Source organism: Chiroxiphia lanceolata, chromosome Z, assembly GCF_009829145.1.
Source record: "Chiroxiphia lanceolata isolate bChiLan1 chromosome Z, bChiLan1.pri, whole genome shotgun sequence".
In the NCBI taxonomy this organism is placed as follows: Eukaryota; Metazoa; Chordata; class Aves; order Passeriformes; family Pipridae; genus Chiroxiphia; species Chiroxiphia lanceolata.
Window position 1 is genome coordinate 16,714,856 of NC_045671.1, and position 15,636 is coordinate 16,730,491.

Consider the following 15,636-nt stretch of genomic DNA (forward strand, 5'->3'; position numbering starts at 1 on the left):
AAATTTCATTTGTTTCTATTGATTTTAGTGATTTTTATCTCAGCTGAGGTGTGTGGTGGGGGAGAGAGGATAAGAATGTGCAGAACCCTCAACACAAATACAGACAGAGCATTCAAATAACTTTACAAGTCTCTCCAAAGTGACAAAAGTACATATGCAATTTTATCTCCATTTAAAAACCTAGGAAGTCTGTTGGAGTGAAAACTAATACATGAGAATAGAAGTGCACACATTTGATGATAATGAACTGAGAGCAATATCCCAAACAGTGTTAACCTCCTAAGAACAGGTTTGTAGCTTAGGTCCTTCTGAGCTGAAGCCCAGTGTGTGCATATCTCTGCTTATATATATTACTGCTGTCAACCTAGGATAAATATATGTTTTTTGGAAAAAATAAGGTACTTTTCTGATGGCAGCAAAGACATGCAGAAAAAAAAAAAGACAAATATTTGCAGTAACCATTTTCCCATATGGCAGCAAGAGCACTGATACATTTTTGGGAAGACTTTGCATGTATAGTATAAAGAAATTACCAATTCCAAGATCTAACTAGAGTCAATACATGACATGAAAGAGTTTGGGCTGCATGCTTAATATATATAGGGGTTATTGTTTACACATAAGAACATTTTACAAATTTTGTATAAAGTTCTTGACTCAATAACAAAAAGCTTAAGTCAAACAATCAGCCAGCTGTATTGAGAAAGGAAGCACAAAGAACCACTCTCAGGGCAGATACCCTGTTCTGGTATTGTCTTTTCCATGCAGGCGTTCTGTTCCTCAACAGAAACCTGCACCATACGAAGGACTGTAAGAGGCTGTCACCACCACAGCCTACAGCACCAGTACTGAAGGTGAAGCTAGGGCTAACTAGGCAGTCCATGGACCAAAAAGCTCCATCTTGTCCTTCAGTCTGAGCATTAATCAAGCTCCAACTCCAGTGAAGGCTGAAACAAAAACGGTCAAGGGCAACTAAAGACTTTCACTGCACTGGTTCCCAAACCCACATGGCAACAGATCCCAGTTTCAACCTTTCTGGCTGCCTCTTTTCTAGGTAACATTTGTAAAAGCTTACATGAATAGAATACATCCATGAAACATTCATTCAATACTTGGCACATTAAACTTACATGACTGTGTTTTGTTTCTGAAACAAAAATTTTTTTAAAAGACGTTTAACTCAAAAAAGAATAAACTATACTATTTTACTGGACTTAAAAAGTCTTGTATTCCACAATAAAACAAACAAGGAATTCAAAATAGGTCAGCCTTACCAATTAATCTAAGGCTTCTGTCTATATTGCTTATCAATGCAAAATCATCTTGGATTTTAGCAGTATTCCTAATACATAAACAAAATTCTTAATAGCTACAGATTGGCATTAAAGCACTTTATGTGTTTAACTAATATGAAGGTCAGACACTAGTTTTTATACATAAGCTATGAGAGGCTAGCACTGGGATAATATCACTATCAAGAAAAAATACTCAACAAAAACAGAGGATAAATACTCCACATGACAACCATTATCTGAAATAAAATTCACAAGAGATAAAGTACAGCCTGAAGCATATAAAAATATATGCTTCTTAACTAAAGCTTAGTTTCTTAACTAAAATCATTGTCTGTAGACAGTACAGGACACTGCCTATACAAAGAATATTTTTTTGTCACCTGTGTACTCAATTACAGCTACCATGCTCTCTCTTGAACATCAATTAGCAAAAAAAGTCTCTCAATTTAAAGACTAAACAGTTAAGAGTGAACATTTAAATCAGTGATTGAATTTTTCCAATTTAGCAAGGATAAATGTGACAGCAGCTGTTTGGAAATGCAGGAAAGACTATCTAGTAAATTAGAATAAATACCTCACCTTTTGCTTAATGCAAAGTGATTTCATCTTATTATTTTGGTAAACAAGAAAGAAATCCACCTAGCTAGCATAATGGTATTAATTTTTTTTCACAGATGACTGACCAAAATCCTTGCAAATATATTGTAACAAGTCAGCAGTAACTGACAATGCTCACAATTGGACATAATCACCTAATGAGGGTTTTGCATTTCCACATTAAGAAATATATATCTATCATAAAACTAGCTATTGATACAAGAAAGCTTTAAGAGATTCAGTCATGTGTGAATATAATGTTTGTGTTATTTTCACTAATTTAATTCAATACTTGCATTATTTACTCCAGAAGAAATCAGAATTTTCTTTAAAACCAGATGATTTGGTACAGTTATTGTATGTCAAACACAGGATGATGTTTCTTTTTTTTTTTTGTTTTACAACTTGATAATGATTATAAGAGCAGTATAATTTTTTTAAGCACAAACATAATTTTTTACGGCCATAACAAAGGTCAAGTGTAGTTTTCTATTATGTGGATTTCAGTTCTGTGTGTTGACAGGCATATTGATTTGATTCCTTGGTGTTAAACTTTTCCATAAAAAGAGATAAAATCTTATTTAATTTCATTTTCTAGCAGTACAATAGTTTCAAGCTAGTTCAAAGCTGCCCTACATAAAATGTAAATCAGTATTAGAAGTTGGCAATTTCCAGTGTTTTAATCAATAAGATGTCACACACACATAGGCTACCACAAAATGCTGTTGAAACACACTGTTCAAAATTTCATCTTTCTTCAGCTATTAAAACCAGTATGAGTCATGCATCCACCCAGTATCCTCAGTTTCTTTACTCATACCCTCTCCCATTGTAATGGTATCACAGTTTTGAGGGGGTATTTTTTAAATCTTTTAATGTCTGGAAATATAGTTTTGTATCAACCTTTATCTGAAAGAAAAAAAATTCTTCTGAATTTCTTTGGCTTTAGACTCAGTCTGATCATTCACTGAAGGAATGTTATTTTAAAAGTCCCAGCACAGTTCTAAGAGACTGTATACTGTGCAGTTCATTCTTCTTGCTAAACAAAGGCTTGTTATCTCATTTTTTACTTTATGTTCCTAGTGCTCATAAACATATCACCCACAAATTACCATGTTATCCAGTGATCATGCAATGACATGCCACAAATAAAGGTTCTTAAAAGGTAAAAGAAAATCCTACCTTTATGTAGCCCCAAGAAACTGAGAGTAAATAGTTTGCCTCAGGCATTTTTGGTATTTTTTTCCTATGCTACCAATCTAAGGTAATCAGTTCTTTTTTATCTGACACTGCAAAAGACTTCCAAGAATAAAGACTCCTTCTTTCCTAATTCTTTCTGCTGATCTTCAGGTTCTCAGCAACTGTGTGCACAGGAGGCATTCTGAAATGAAATCCAAACGTGTGGTCTTCCGATTGTAGAAATGCCATTTGTGAAACTCCAAGCATTCAGAGGCAACATTGAAGACACATATTGCACAAGCTGAAGAAATTTCTGAAGAGCTAGGGATATGCATATTTCCTGAACACCAGGACTTAATGAATAATGTATGTCAAGATGCTCGGCTGCTCAAAGACTTGCTCTATCAACAGCTACCAAATAAGGACCTAAAGAGGAAGCCACAGACAGTGGCAGCGATCCCTCCCATAGAGGCTAACTAGCAGCCAATAGTATGTCACCCTAAAAGATATAAATCCGTAGGGCTGGTGTCATGATGTATGGTAATTTCTCATCAACCAACGCTGGGGACTCTCCTGGGCACAGGATACGTTGTTGGTTTTTTTGTTTTTTTTTTTTTTAACAGCAAATGCCCTTTATTAATAGCATCCCTGCCTGCAGCATTCACATGCCATTCAAAAATAATCGGACTAAAGTCTTGTCAGTTCAGCAGCATTTAACACTCTCTTCAGTGGATGCACCATCCAAGCAGTTAAAATGAGCACTGTGTATATCCATGTGGATTGCCTAGTGGTTTTAATTTTTCATATGGAAGAAAATTATATTTTGAGGGTTTCTTAAGGGGGAAAAAATTCCCAAAACAAAATCAATAGAGCTATCTGGTTTCTTGAGCAGTCTGTGATGAAATTTTTTTTGGTTTTTATGCCATCTAGATTAAAAACTGATCCAGCTCAGACTACTGAGCCAGGCTTCTAGCTGCTACTGTTTTTTTATTTTAAGAGATAAAAGCAGTTCTTATTAAGCTAAGTAAGTCACATGTCCTACAACTCCCAATGAGTATTAAGCTTCCATGGAGATGTAAGAAGTGAGTTAATAAGAGTCCTCAAATTCTCACTGTATTTCTTCAACTTTTGCTCTGCCTCAGCAGATTATTATAATCAATGACAGCTATACATCACAGATAAAAAAAAAAAAAAAAGGATTAACTGAAAGAGGAGTGTGTCAGTGAGCTGACTCAGGTATTAAACAAAATATCCCACCATCTGCCACTCAAGAGACCAAAACTTGAGAGGAGGAATACATTCTGCCCACAGCAGGAGTGTCGGAACTAGATGATCTTTAAAGTCCCTTCCAACCCAAGCCATTCTATGATTCTATGATTATCTTGCACCATTCTGTGCAACACACATGCACAACTGCAGCAAGTTTCTTAGTCTTTCTTGCATCAAAAGAAGGAAGAGTTTCCCAATATGACAACGCGCAAAGCCTAAGGACAAACTGAATGAGGTTCAGCGTTCAGCCTAACTCCATACTGCTGATTCACTGGGAGATGCTGAGAACGGTCGTAGGACAGGTTTTGGCTGAAATAGTCAGTGACACTAAGTGTTTGAAAAAGAACTGAACTTGTAAAAATCAATAGGGCAAAGTATGACATAGACAAATTTCATCCTTACAGGAGAGAAATCTATAGCAACTGAATACAATCAACAGATCATCAGCACTTAATGTATTTTCATGTGGAAAGCATACTGTTTTCCTTAAAATAGATAACCTAAAACATTTCTGACACATTTTCTATTTAAAATGCACAGTTACACTTGTTCCGGATCTATGCAGCCAGATGTATATTAAGATGTAAATTAAGTTTTGAAATTAAAACTGGAGTTACTAGAGACTCAGCATGACATTAAAGAAGTCAAAAGGTACTTCTGGAAAATATTTATCCTGATTCTTCCAGCTCAGCTTTGTAACACTGCATATAAATCCTGTCTGTGTCTCTGTAGCATTATCTTCTGATCACCCAGAAGAGAGCACTGCTGCCACCTGCCCAGCATCAACACTGAGAACTGAAAATATGCTGCCTTTCTTCAGAAGGAAATTTCAAGCATGACTTAGAAAATGGTAAAATAATAGCCACTACCCTTTTGGCTGCTTTAGGAACGAAGCATGAACTATGAAAGTTTGGTTGCAATAGGCAGTATTAACAGACATCGGAAAGCCAAGTTTTAAATTATTTTCTCTTACTTTGCTACTTTAACGGCTATTTCCTCCTTAAATATTAACAACTGTTCCCAATAGTGCAGAACTTGATTCAGATGGGGAATATTTAAAATGGCTGGCATGTAAATTACATTAGCTGTTTAGCAAGTATTAAAACATCTTCAATTTTTTTATCCGTCACAAATGTATGAAACAAAGGTACATCTGCAAGAGAAACAGCTTACTGAATTTACTGAAGTATGACGTTATATACTTAGATCCTTTTGATGTAAAAACATGAAAAAACATTTTCCTCCAGTGTACATATATGTTACAACAATTTATTCTAGCTGCATATTAATTATACTAATATTAGGAAGTTACACCTGATATTGGCTGCTCACTACTAATTTGTATGATTTTTTCAAGAATCGCAGTCTCAACCTTATAAAACTACCAACTGCTGTAATATAATTTAATTTTATGACTTCACTGTCTCAGAAAGCATGCACTCTGACTTTGGCTACATGTAGAAGTAGGACCTTGGACATTTGTACTTGGGAAAGTCACACCAGCACTGATTTACAGGAATCATTTTGGCTGATTTTCATGCTCAATTCCCAGACTGCAAAGAGTGAATAATTAGCTTTGGAGGAGGTTATGGTGAATAGCTGAGTGCACAGCAAATAGCTTCCACAAGCTAAATACTGAGAGGAATTCAAGTTAAGAAAAACAAAAGTCAAGAGATTCTTGTTTTTATACAAACATACAGCTGTGAAGATAATGCATAGGGAAGAAGGGCATAATGACATTTTCTACAATGCTTCGAATCAAGCAAAGAATAAGAAAATGAGAAACGTATAATTTGAAATTACATTAAGTGAGTAATAAAATAATTCAGAAAAAAAGGGGAAGCTTTTAATGAGCATGGTGGTGTGTTTTGAAATAATTAAGACAATGACCTTGAAATGCAGAAAGATTATGAAGTCACTTAATACCTTCAGCAAATGTTAGCTATTTATTATTTAATCAACGATCCTGGACAACTTTCTCCAAAAGAGTCACAAAAAGAGGTGGCAGAGATCCCAGGAGCTGTGATGTTGAACCATAGCACACTTTTAAAGACTGCAAAAATTTTAAGTTGTGCCATTTAAAATTTGCAAGCAGGATGGATGGGTAACTTCAGGCAACTTCACAAAACACCAGTCCTGAATATAATAACAGAAAAGCTAAAATACACATATTCTACGTATTTGCTTGATAAAGAACCAAGACACAGGAGTGTAATTAATGCCTGTCAATATCATGTATGTATTTGAATGTGTAATATTCTTGTACTGTTGTAGGGCATTTGATTTGTGACTGTAAAATATTCTGCAACAACTCTCTCAGAATTGAGAGAGGACACATTAAATAGGTTAACACTGTGATTATAGACCCATATCTAATGATCATAAACAGGCTGACTTCATTTAATGGGACTGCTTTAAATGAGGTTCTACAAGACTTGAAACTATTTTATGATACTCAATTTCTTTGCTGGTGTCTGAAACTAAGCCACTGCCATGAAAACTTCCAGAGAACAGAAAAACTGGGGGGGAGGGGTGGTTGATGGGATGAACCAAAATGTTCACACCATTCATGTAAACCACAGTTCAAAGAATTTAACTGCAAAGATACCAGCAATAAGGAGAGTGGTCCATGAGTACAAAATGGTGAACTACACTGAAGAAAGCAGAAACCCTGAAGACTTCATAGAGTCTCAACAGGACATTTCATAGTGATACTGTCACTCCCAGAAATCTGAATCTTCTAGGATACTAAATAAAAGACAGATACTCTAAATCTCCCATTCTGCCAACACTAGTGATGGAACAGTGCAAAAAGCTCTAGTGTCTCTGTTTTCTTAACTGCTGTCATGTACATTGTGTAGGAAAAAAATTTACAAATATTATTCAGGGGACAGAGAAATTTTTTTTGTAATAAAAGAAAAACCTCAGACTGTTTAACCTAAAACCCCACATCTAATGTGTAGAATTACGACAATGAGAAAACATAGCACAACAGACCTGTTTCACTAGCACTGAGGAAGCAACAAGAAGCAATGGAAGACAGCTGAAACTGCCTAAAACTTACTGAGCTGAAACCAACTCATGATACGCACAAGACATAGGGAAGGCTAATGATATCTTGGGGTGCATAAGAAAGAGCACTGCCAGCAGGTCAAGGGAAATATCCTGCCCCTCTACTCAGCCCTCCTGTGGCCTCAGCTGGAGTGCTGTGTCCAGTTTTGGGCTCCTCAAGACAAGAGAGAGAGAGTGAGCTCCTGTCCAGGAGCAGGTTCAGCAGGGTGCAACAAAGATGATTAAGAGACTGAAGCACCTCTTTTACAAGAAAAGGTTGAGGGAGCTGGGCCTGTTCAGCCTCAAGAAGAGACAGCTGAGAGGGGACCTCATCAGCATATATCGATATCTGAAGGGAGAGTATCAAGAGGACGGAACCAGGTTCTTCTTGTTGCTGCCAAGCAACAGGAAAAGAGGCAATGGGCAGAAACTGATGCATGGAAGTTCCACCTGATTATGAGGAAGAACCTCTTTACTGTGGAGGTGACCATGCACTGGAACAGACTGCCCAGAGAGGTGATGGATTCTCCCTCACTGGAGATATTCAAGAACCACCTGGACACAACCCTGTGCAATGTGCTCTGGGATGACACTGCTTGAGTAGGGAGATGGGACGAATGACCCACTGTTGTCGCTTCCAATCTGACCCATTCTGTGATTGGGTGATTCAGTTGCAGTACCTTTCTAACTGTCCCATGGGAAAATTACCATCTGGGTCTTTCCTTCTATGGGTCAGTGATGGGTAATACAGGAACTCCAGTAGAAACATACTTAGCTTGGAGGCTTGTTGCAGCTCTTCACTGCAACCCCCTGGACTGACTATGAAGTTGCACTAGGAACCTTCAGAGACATGCCTGAGCATCAGTCCTGAATACAAGTGTGCTGGATGTAGTGCATATTGTCTAGCAAGCAACAAAAAGTAAAGCAAAAAGGAAGACAGCTAAGGGTATAACCAGTTTTAGTTTTCAAAGTTGTATGCATTACAAACAAGAACAGATAGCCTGAAGAAATCTCATAAACCCAACGAAGAGCCTGTCTAAAAATATTAAAATACAATGCCCGTGCCAGGGTGTTAAAACTAGATAATCTTTAAGGGCCCTTCCAACCCAAACCTTTCTACATTTCTACAATTTTTAGGCTGACCTCCAGATACCAAGGAACAGTGATAATTACCCATGGCAAATTCAACTCCTACTTGTCACAAATACTGCACTGTTTTCACAGCATTAGCGAGCTCCATCGGGCCTTATGCTGGCACAGCAGAAAGTCTCTGCACAAAATGGAAAGTCTACTCAGTGATGGAAGATCAAAGCAGAAAAGAATGATCCTTTCCTCCAGCAAGCAAGGGCATGTGGATGGACTCAATTAAGCCAAAAACCAGAGTTGGTCTGGAGAAAGCAGCAGGACAGCTGGACAAGAAAACTCCACTGAATTAGCCAGCCTCACCAAACTTCTCTGCATAAGACTCCGTGACTAGAAGAAAAAATGTAGAATTTAAGTAAAAAATCCCAAACAAACAATCAGGAATTTTATGAATATAAGTAAATTGTTCCAGATGCAGGAATCAGCTGCCACACACCAAGTGAGCAGCAGGGGTGGAGACAAAGCTGGGTCTTGTGCTGATATCAAGAAGGCTTGAACTGGTGGCTGAGAACCGACACCTGTAATTGGAACGAATCCCCAATTCTTCAGAAGGAGTCTCAGTTTTAAGGATGCTAACGTAGCACAATTATACTGCTTTAAAAAGACTTCCTTGGCAGGCTCCTGCCTGTTAGAATTACATTTATTAAAAATTATGGAATAGCCTATGCTGTATCGTTTTTATTTTACAGATCATTTTATTAGGGAATATATAATTCTGATGGATGAAATATGAGAATTTTCTGTTGCTAAACAGATTGAGATAAAAATGTTCTTCTGAACTATTTTAGGGTAAATATGTAGTAAAACTCAAGAGCCGAGTTATTTAATAAAGCTTCTTTATAATTTTAAATAAATTAAAAAAAGAAAAAGACTTTCTGGTAAATACATAATTCATTGTTTGTATTTACTGCCCTCTAGTGATAACAAAAGCATTAGCATGAATATACAAGATGATACTAAGTTTTTTTCAGACCATAAATCTCACAATGTGAGATTTTCAGCCGTACCAGAGCAGTGTCTTTAAAGGCATTCTCTACAACTGCAGTATTTTCAATAGACACTCCTGAGCAATTGCACAACCAACAAATTACTCCCTATTTCAACCCTTTGGGGTCAATGCTTTAAAACACAATATATACCAATCATTTTCTTGAAAGTTTTCCACATAACGATGGAGTACATATGTATATCATAGCCTCTAAAAACCACCCTGCAGTAAATGGAATTTAATTTCAAAAAATATTTAGCTAAATATTGGCAGCTGACAGAATCAAATGCATAACCACAACCATATTATTTTGTCCATGAAACTACTACTGTGACCGGTATCTGACATAAACAGAAGTATTTTCAAGTTTTGCCCTAAAAACAATGTTAAAAAAACCCTTTACATGGATATACATAGATATATAATCTCACATCACAAAACCCCATTATGTATCATGTCTTTAAACATGTGTCAATATATTGATATAAACATACAATATGGTTGCATCACAACCAAATAAGCTATGAAACAACTTGGGAGCAATGACAACTAAACAGAAAAAGTAATGCTTCACTCTTTCCCCTTATCCTTGTGGTGGTTCAAACCACCACATTTTTCCACAAGGAAAAATGCATCCTGCTTCTCCACCTTCTATTCTCCAGGCAAAGTGAAGCAAGGAACCTGGGTGGAAATCTCAGTCTCAAATACAGCTGCACAGTTTGGCTTATATCCTATTCTATGTTTCACTGAGTTGCCACTTTGCCATACTCTGAGTACGGACATTTTCCAAACAATCTATTGATACCCACTCCCCAGTTCCCAAAGCGTAGCCCTAGCCGAGGATGTTTTGCCAGGGCAACTAATATATAAAATTAGCAAGTTTTGCTCTAAGTGGAGTCTCAGGGCTACTCCTATGTTCCTCAGCAGTAAGCCCCTTTCCTTAATACACACTTGCACGTGCTCTACAGAAAACAAGTAAGTAAAAATAATCTAACTCAAAAGATCAGTGTGATCCTCCTATATGTACCTCCTCTGCATGGCTATGCCTAGCTGAGTTCAGCTGTCCAGGGACTTTTAGTCCACAGGCATTTAAGAGAAAAAGAGTAAACTTAACAGAGGTACTGCAATGACCTTACACTTCAATAATGCATCCAAAATTATGCTATACCAAGGCTGAAGGAATGCAGCTGTTAATAAATATATTGTGCCATAGAGATATATAATATATATATCATATATATAATTTATATCAACCACAGAAAGATATATATTGTGCCTCTCACAGCTGCAGCCAAACACCAATGTCCTGCAGCACAGAAATTTCAGCAACTTGAACCTGCTACCTTACCTACTGAGAATGACTTTCGACAGCTTATTTGCATAAATAAGATTTATAAGCTACATCAAAGTCAGCATCATATAAGGATACTTGTATTTTGGGAGAACACAGTGTAGCTTAAAACTTTTCTAAGACTCCCTGTACTAAATACATAAAGGTATCCACACAAGAGAAACAACAAAGGTGATTTATTCTAATATCAAAATTCTCCCCTACAAAAGAGTACTTGATCATTTAAATATTGTGAAGAGAGAAATGTTTGATTTTTTCCCTAAAACTCATCTATAGGAAATCCTGACAGTTTCCTTTCTACCAAGTGGAAAAGATATGGCTGTAAACATGTCTGACAGGTTTTTTTTCTCCTTTTCCCACCTCATATAGTTTTGCCTAAGACATAGATATGTAATAAAAGGAATATAAAATTCAGAATCATCTGAATAACTTACTTCTATTTTTATATGTATATGCACCCTTCAAGTAAATATGCCCCCCATAAATACCTACCATAGCATGCTCACAAAAAAAAGTTTATACCCATATTATGCATTTTTCCAGACAGCTATATCTAGCAAACGTGCAAATGGGTGTGATGCTCATCCTAAGACTAATACAGCTATGCCAGTAAAAACTAAGGGTATTCCCATTTTCACACAGAAACCTGGTTTGCTGTGTAAGGACAGTTTCATAGGTATTACTAGATAATTCTTTCTTCTCCTGTAACATGACGTTCTTATTTTAATAAAGCAATCCTAGTGCAGACCTCACCAAAGTCAAGCTTTAACAGTTCATCAGAAATATTGTTGAATGGCTGTAATTCCATACTAAAAGAAATGAGTCTTTCAACTGTCTTTCTGCAGTTATGAAAAACAGCAATGATTCTGCAGACAAAAGCAGAGAATTGTGGACTGTGAAGTATGTACTAACATGGCAAAAAGCTCAGTATACACACTGTAGAGACCAACATTTAGAATGCAGACTGCCAGTTGTTTCATGCAATTTTGTTGGTTAAGGCTACAGATCTTACTAAACCATGGCTGTTGTACTTCTTACTAAAGTGCACGTGATAGTATCATTTTTCTTTCAAGGAAGATTATTCACTAATACTCATTGCAATGTGTCCTTCCTACCTTTCATTTGATTATTTATTTAGATGCTCTAAACATGCTCTGCATCTATGCAGATACACAAAATAATAAAGATCTATTCATCTGGAAGAGGAGAAACAACTAATCTCACCCATTACATGCTTGTCTCATGCATACAGGGAAACAAACAAAAATGTCATGCTTTTTTTTTGTCTGAGCACTTCACCTGAATGCCTCTAGGTCAAATTAAGCAAACAAGCACAAAACCCAAGTGGTTTTCAGTCCCACAGTCAGGTGTACTGTGAGGCTGGGTTTACACGTACACATGAGAGAGACGGAGACAAGATAACATAATGAGGCCAAAGGCAGCTCTGTAGTTTCCTGAATAGCATACTTATTACCAGCACGATTTAAATTCCTCTTACAAGAAGACTAAGTATTTGCATGAGGAATCTCATGTTATATCCATGTTTCCTTACTCCTTGTCTATCGATACCAGTAATTTGCTTCTCATTCTACACATGAAATCTGAGCACCTTTCTGGGCTCTGTCTTCTTGTGTGTTGGTGACAGCTTATAGTGGGGTGCTGCTGCATTCAGATCACGCAGACCTGGTCTGAGCTCTACTCCATTGCTTGTGCTGGGTTTGTCAGCTGTGGATGACTGCACTACCCAGCCAGCGGTTAGCAGGGTCAGACCAGCCTATATTGGGAGGTGTTGGCCAAATGCTGATAAGGACAAGTGACACATCCATGCCTCACTATCCATCAGAGCAGAAGAGTTCCTTCGGGTTTGGCAACCTTGTTTAACCTTGTGCTGGAGCCGAGCAGTGAGTGCTCAGTCTCAGCTGAGCAGCAACCAATAGCTGAGGGGTAGTTGAAGAAATGGACTGCTAGCATTCTCCATTTTTAGCTACTAATGTTTCCACGTAGCTCACCACCTGTAATACAGACAGGAAGGAGCATACAAAGGATCAGACTGGCTCAAGAGAGAACAACAACTGAAGGTCAGGAGATGCAGCTGGATGCCTGGTTCTTCCACGAGTGCAGACTTGCAGCGTCACTCTATTCTGTGAGTGTTTTGCTCCTTCCTACTCCACAGCGTGGGCTATGAGACAGGGGCATCAACCTAGAACCACTCTTGTGCTACAAGGCCCACAGCTTGCCAGCTCAGACCCCACTACAGAGCTACAGAGACAGTTTTGCACTAGTTTTTACTTAAGATAGCTACAAATCACACAACTGCTACATCTATTAGTCTCCAATACAATCATCACAAAAGTTGAAATAACTTTGTAGGAGCCCTCTCACCTGGGTGAATTTCACTTCTTTTTATAAAACGAAATTAACAATAAAGCAAGCACCAAGGTTATCTCAAATCACACATACATATGAGTATAAACTTATGCATTTCTCATTACCACTGTAGAAGTGGATTTCATGCGAGAAGCACCCTTTCAGTCATTCTCCAGGGTTAGTTTTTTTTCAACATTTTTGCATTATTCAAAATCCATTTTCACAACTGAAAATGTTTCAAATGTTGAAAACACTTTTATGCTAAGTTTTCTAAAAGAATAAATGTTGCTCCTGATCAATTACAGTCTGACAGAGCATCAATAAATTCATATTTACAAGTAAACAATTTTATTGCTAAATCAATATTTTCTTTGAAAATACTCAAATATGGTTTGTATTTAGCAATTTCTAGTATGTACTGTAACACTGTACAGTAATCCCCTTTTGCAAACACTGCTTTTAGCCATGGCTTATAACCAGTTAATATTTTGTATTTAATAATGGTTAAAACTAAAATCATAAATTAATATACTTTAGCATTGATAATTTAGTTCACTTACGAACTTACATAGCACGTCAAAGCCTTAAAGAAAATTTCATTTGAAATGTAAAACTTCTTTTCAATCAATGATAATTCACTATCATTTTTCTGAACATTAATCTATAATGAATCTCACCATTCATACAAAATTTGAAACGAAAGGTAGATTAAAAACATGAAAGCAGTATCACATACTGCAAATGGATTAGGTTCCCCTAACAGAAGTACATCATTAGATTGAGGTATATTCTCTGATGAACTTGCAATATGGATACAAAATACATTATTCAAGTAAAAGATTATCTATTAACATTTCATTATTAGTAGGTATTTTATCAAGGAACAAGGTATTTTTCATATTTCAGTCCTCTTAAATAGATACTTTTAAGTCTCTATAAAAATCATCCCTGGTTTGGTAAAAATCTTAAAATCAAACAAATGCAATAAGGTCTAAACAGATATGGCATCATCATCTTTAGATTACATCTTTAATAATCAAAAAGAAAAAAAAAGCTGGCAAAATTTAGCTGCTGGAAAAGCTCTCAGCAGCTCGTGAAACACTGGTAAGACCTCAGCAGATGCAGAAGGACATCAGCCTATTCATTTACGTGGGCACACATGCACAAGTCCATTTTTGCCATGACAAGGACAGAAATGTAAAAACAGCTTCAGTCTGCAACTAATTAAACTTCCTCCAGCCTTCCAAAGAAGCTCTTGCTTAACAGCTGATTCTATCAACTCTTTATCAAAGCGACAACAATGACAAATAAAAGCAGCTTTGGGCTCCATCCATAGCCTGATAGAATAAATTTGAAGATTCTCACTAGCTCCAGCTAGCTGAATTCACATAAACTGCTCAAATGCCCCAGGCAACAGGAATGATGCTCTAGTACCACCTTCCAGGTCTCCCCTTTCCAGCCCCATCCCCCAAGTCCAATGCCATACTTTTGTTCAAACTACAAACCAGAGAATAAAACTGAAAGGGTGTTAAAAGTGCAGTTCAGCTGTATAGGACTGTATAGTTAACTAGGGAGTTTACATCTTGTCTAAGGCAAATTCCATTCAAAATACGATGTAACACTTGATAATTTCAGTGAGTATTAAAGTTAATTTCATACTCATTTCATGAGATTGATATACCTATTCTGTTAATTACTGCTTCATTTACTGCCACAAGTATAAAAAGCATATTCCTGGCTTTTAAAAACCAAATGTGTTTCTGATTTTCAGATTGTTTTCTCAGCTTGTATTAAGTGGTAAGACTTCCCAATATTTCCCAGTTCAGTGTAAGCACAACAAATGACTTAGAACAAGCATTTGCCTTGTCTGTTATCCAGTGTATCACTATATTAATCACTTCATATCAAAATATCAGTATAAATCCACAAAGTCTCAGGTCTTGATTAGAAAATTTCCTGAGAGGAAAAGGAATTATGAAGCAAAACAAAGGTATTTGTCCACGTCTGCTAACAGACTCCCTGAAGTCTCCTGGTAGTCAAAAAGTATAAGTCAAAATGGATCTTATCACTTCCAGTGCTGTGGCCTATGAGTCCATCAGCAAGGCACTCAGCAGATACAGCAGAGGTCGGTGTGACTCCTGCCATTCCATAACATTTTGTGCATCAGCAAAGGCATTTTGTGCATCACTGCTGGGCAGGACACGGGGTGCAACAGATTTGTGTGAAGTGTGCTATTTCACAATAGCCAAGACACTGTAGAAGGAAACGAAGAAAGAAAACAAAAACAAATGCCATACAGCTCCTCCCTGAAGAATAATTAAGGCACCATTTCATACTTAGGCACACTATTCAAATGACTGAGTGTAATAAGATTTAAGACCCAACACCTGTCCTAT

General features: G+C 37.0%; 1 protein-coding gene across 6 annotated transcripts in view; it reads right to left on the reverse strand.

Moving 5' to 3' along the window:
• Positions 1 to 15,636, reverse strand: part of LOC116780155 (cAMP-specific 3',5'-cyclic phosphodiesterase 4D) — a 394,135-nt gene that overhangs the window by 20,719 nt on the left and 357,780 nt on the right. Inside the window, exon 1 of one of the 6 annotated variants that reach the window (XM_032674709.1) lies at positions 3,075 to 3,535. The exons of the other annotated variants lie outside the window; for them this stretch is intronic. Within the exon in view, the coding sequence (XP_032530600.1) occupies positions 3,075 to 3,122 (48 nt within the window). The 5' untranslated portion in view covers positions 3,123 to 3,535. Of the gene's footprint in view, positions 1 to 3,074; positions 3,536 to 15,636 lie in introns of those variants that run through there. 6 annotated transcript variants of the gene reach the window in all.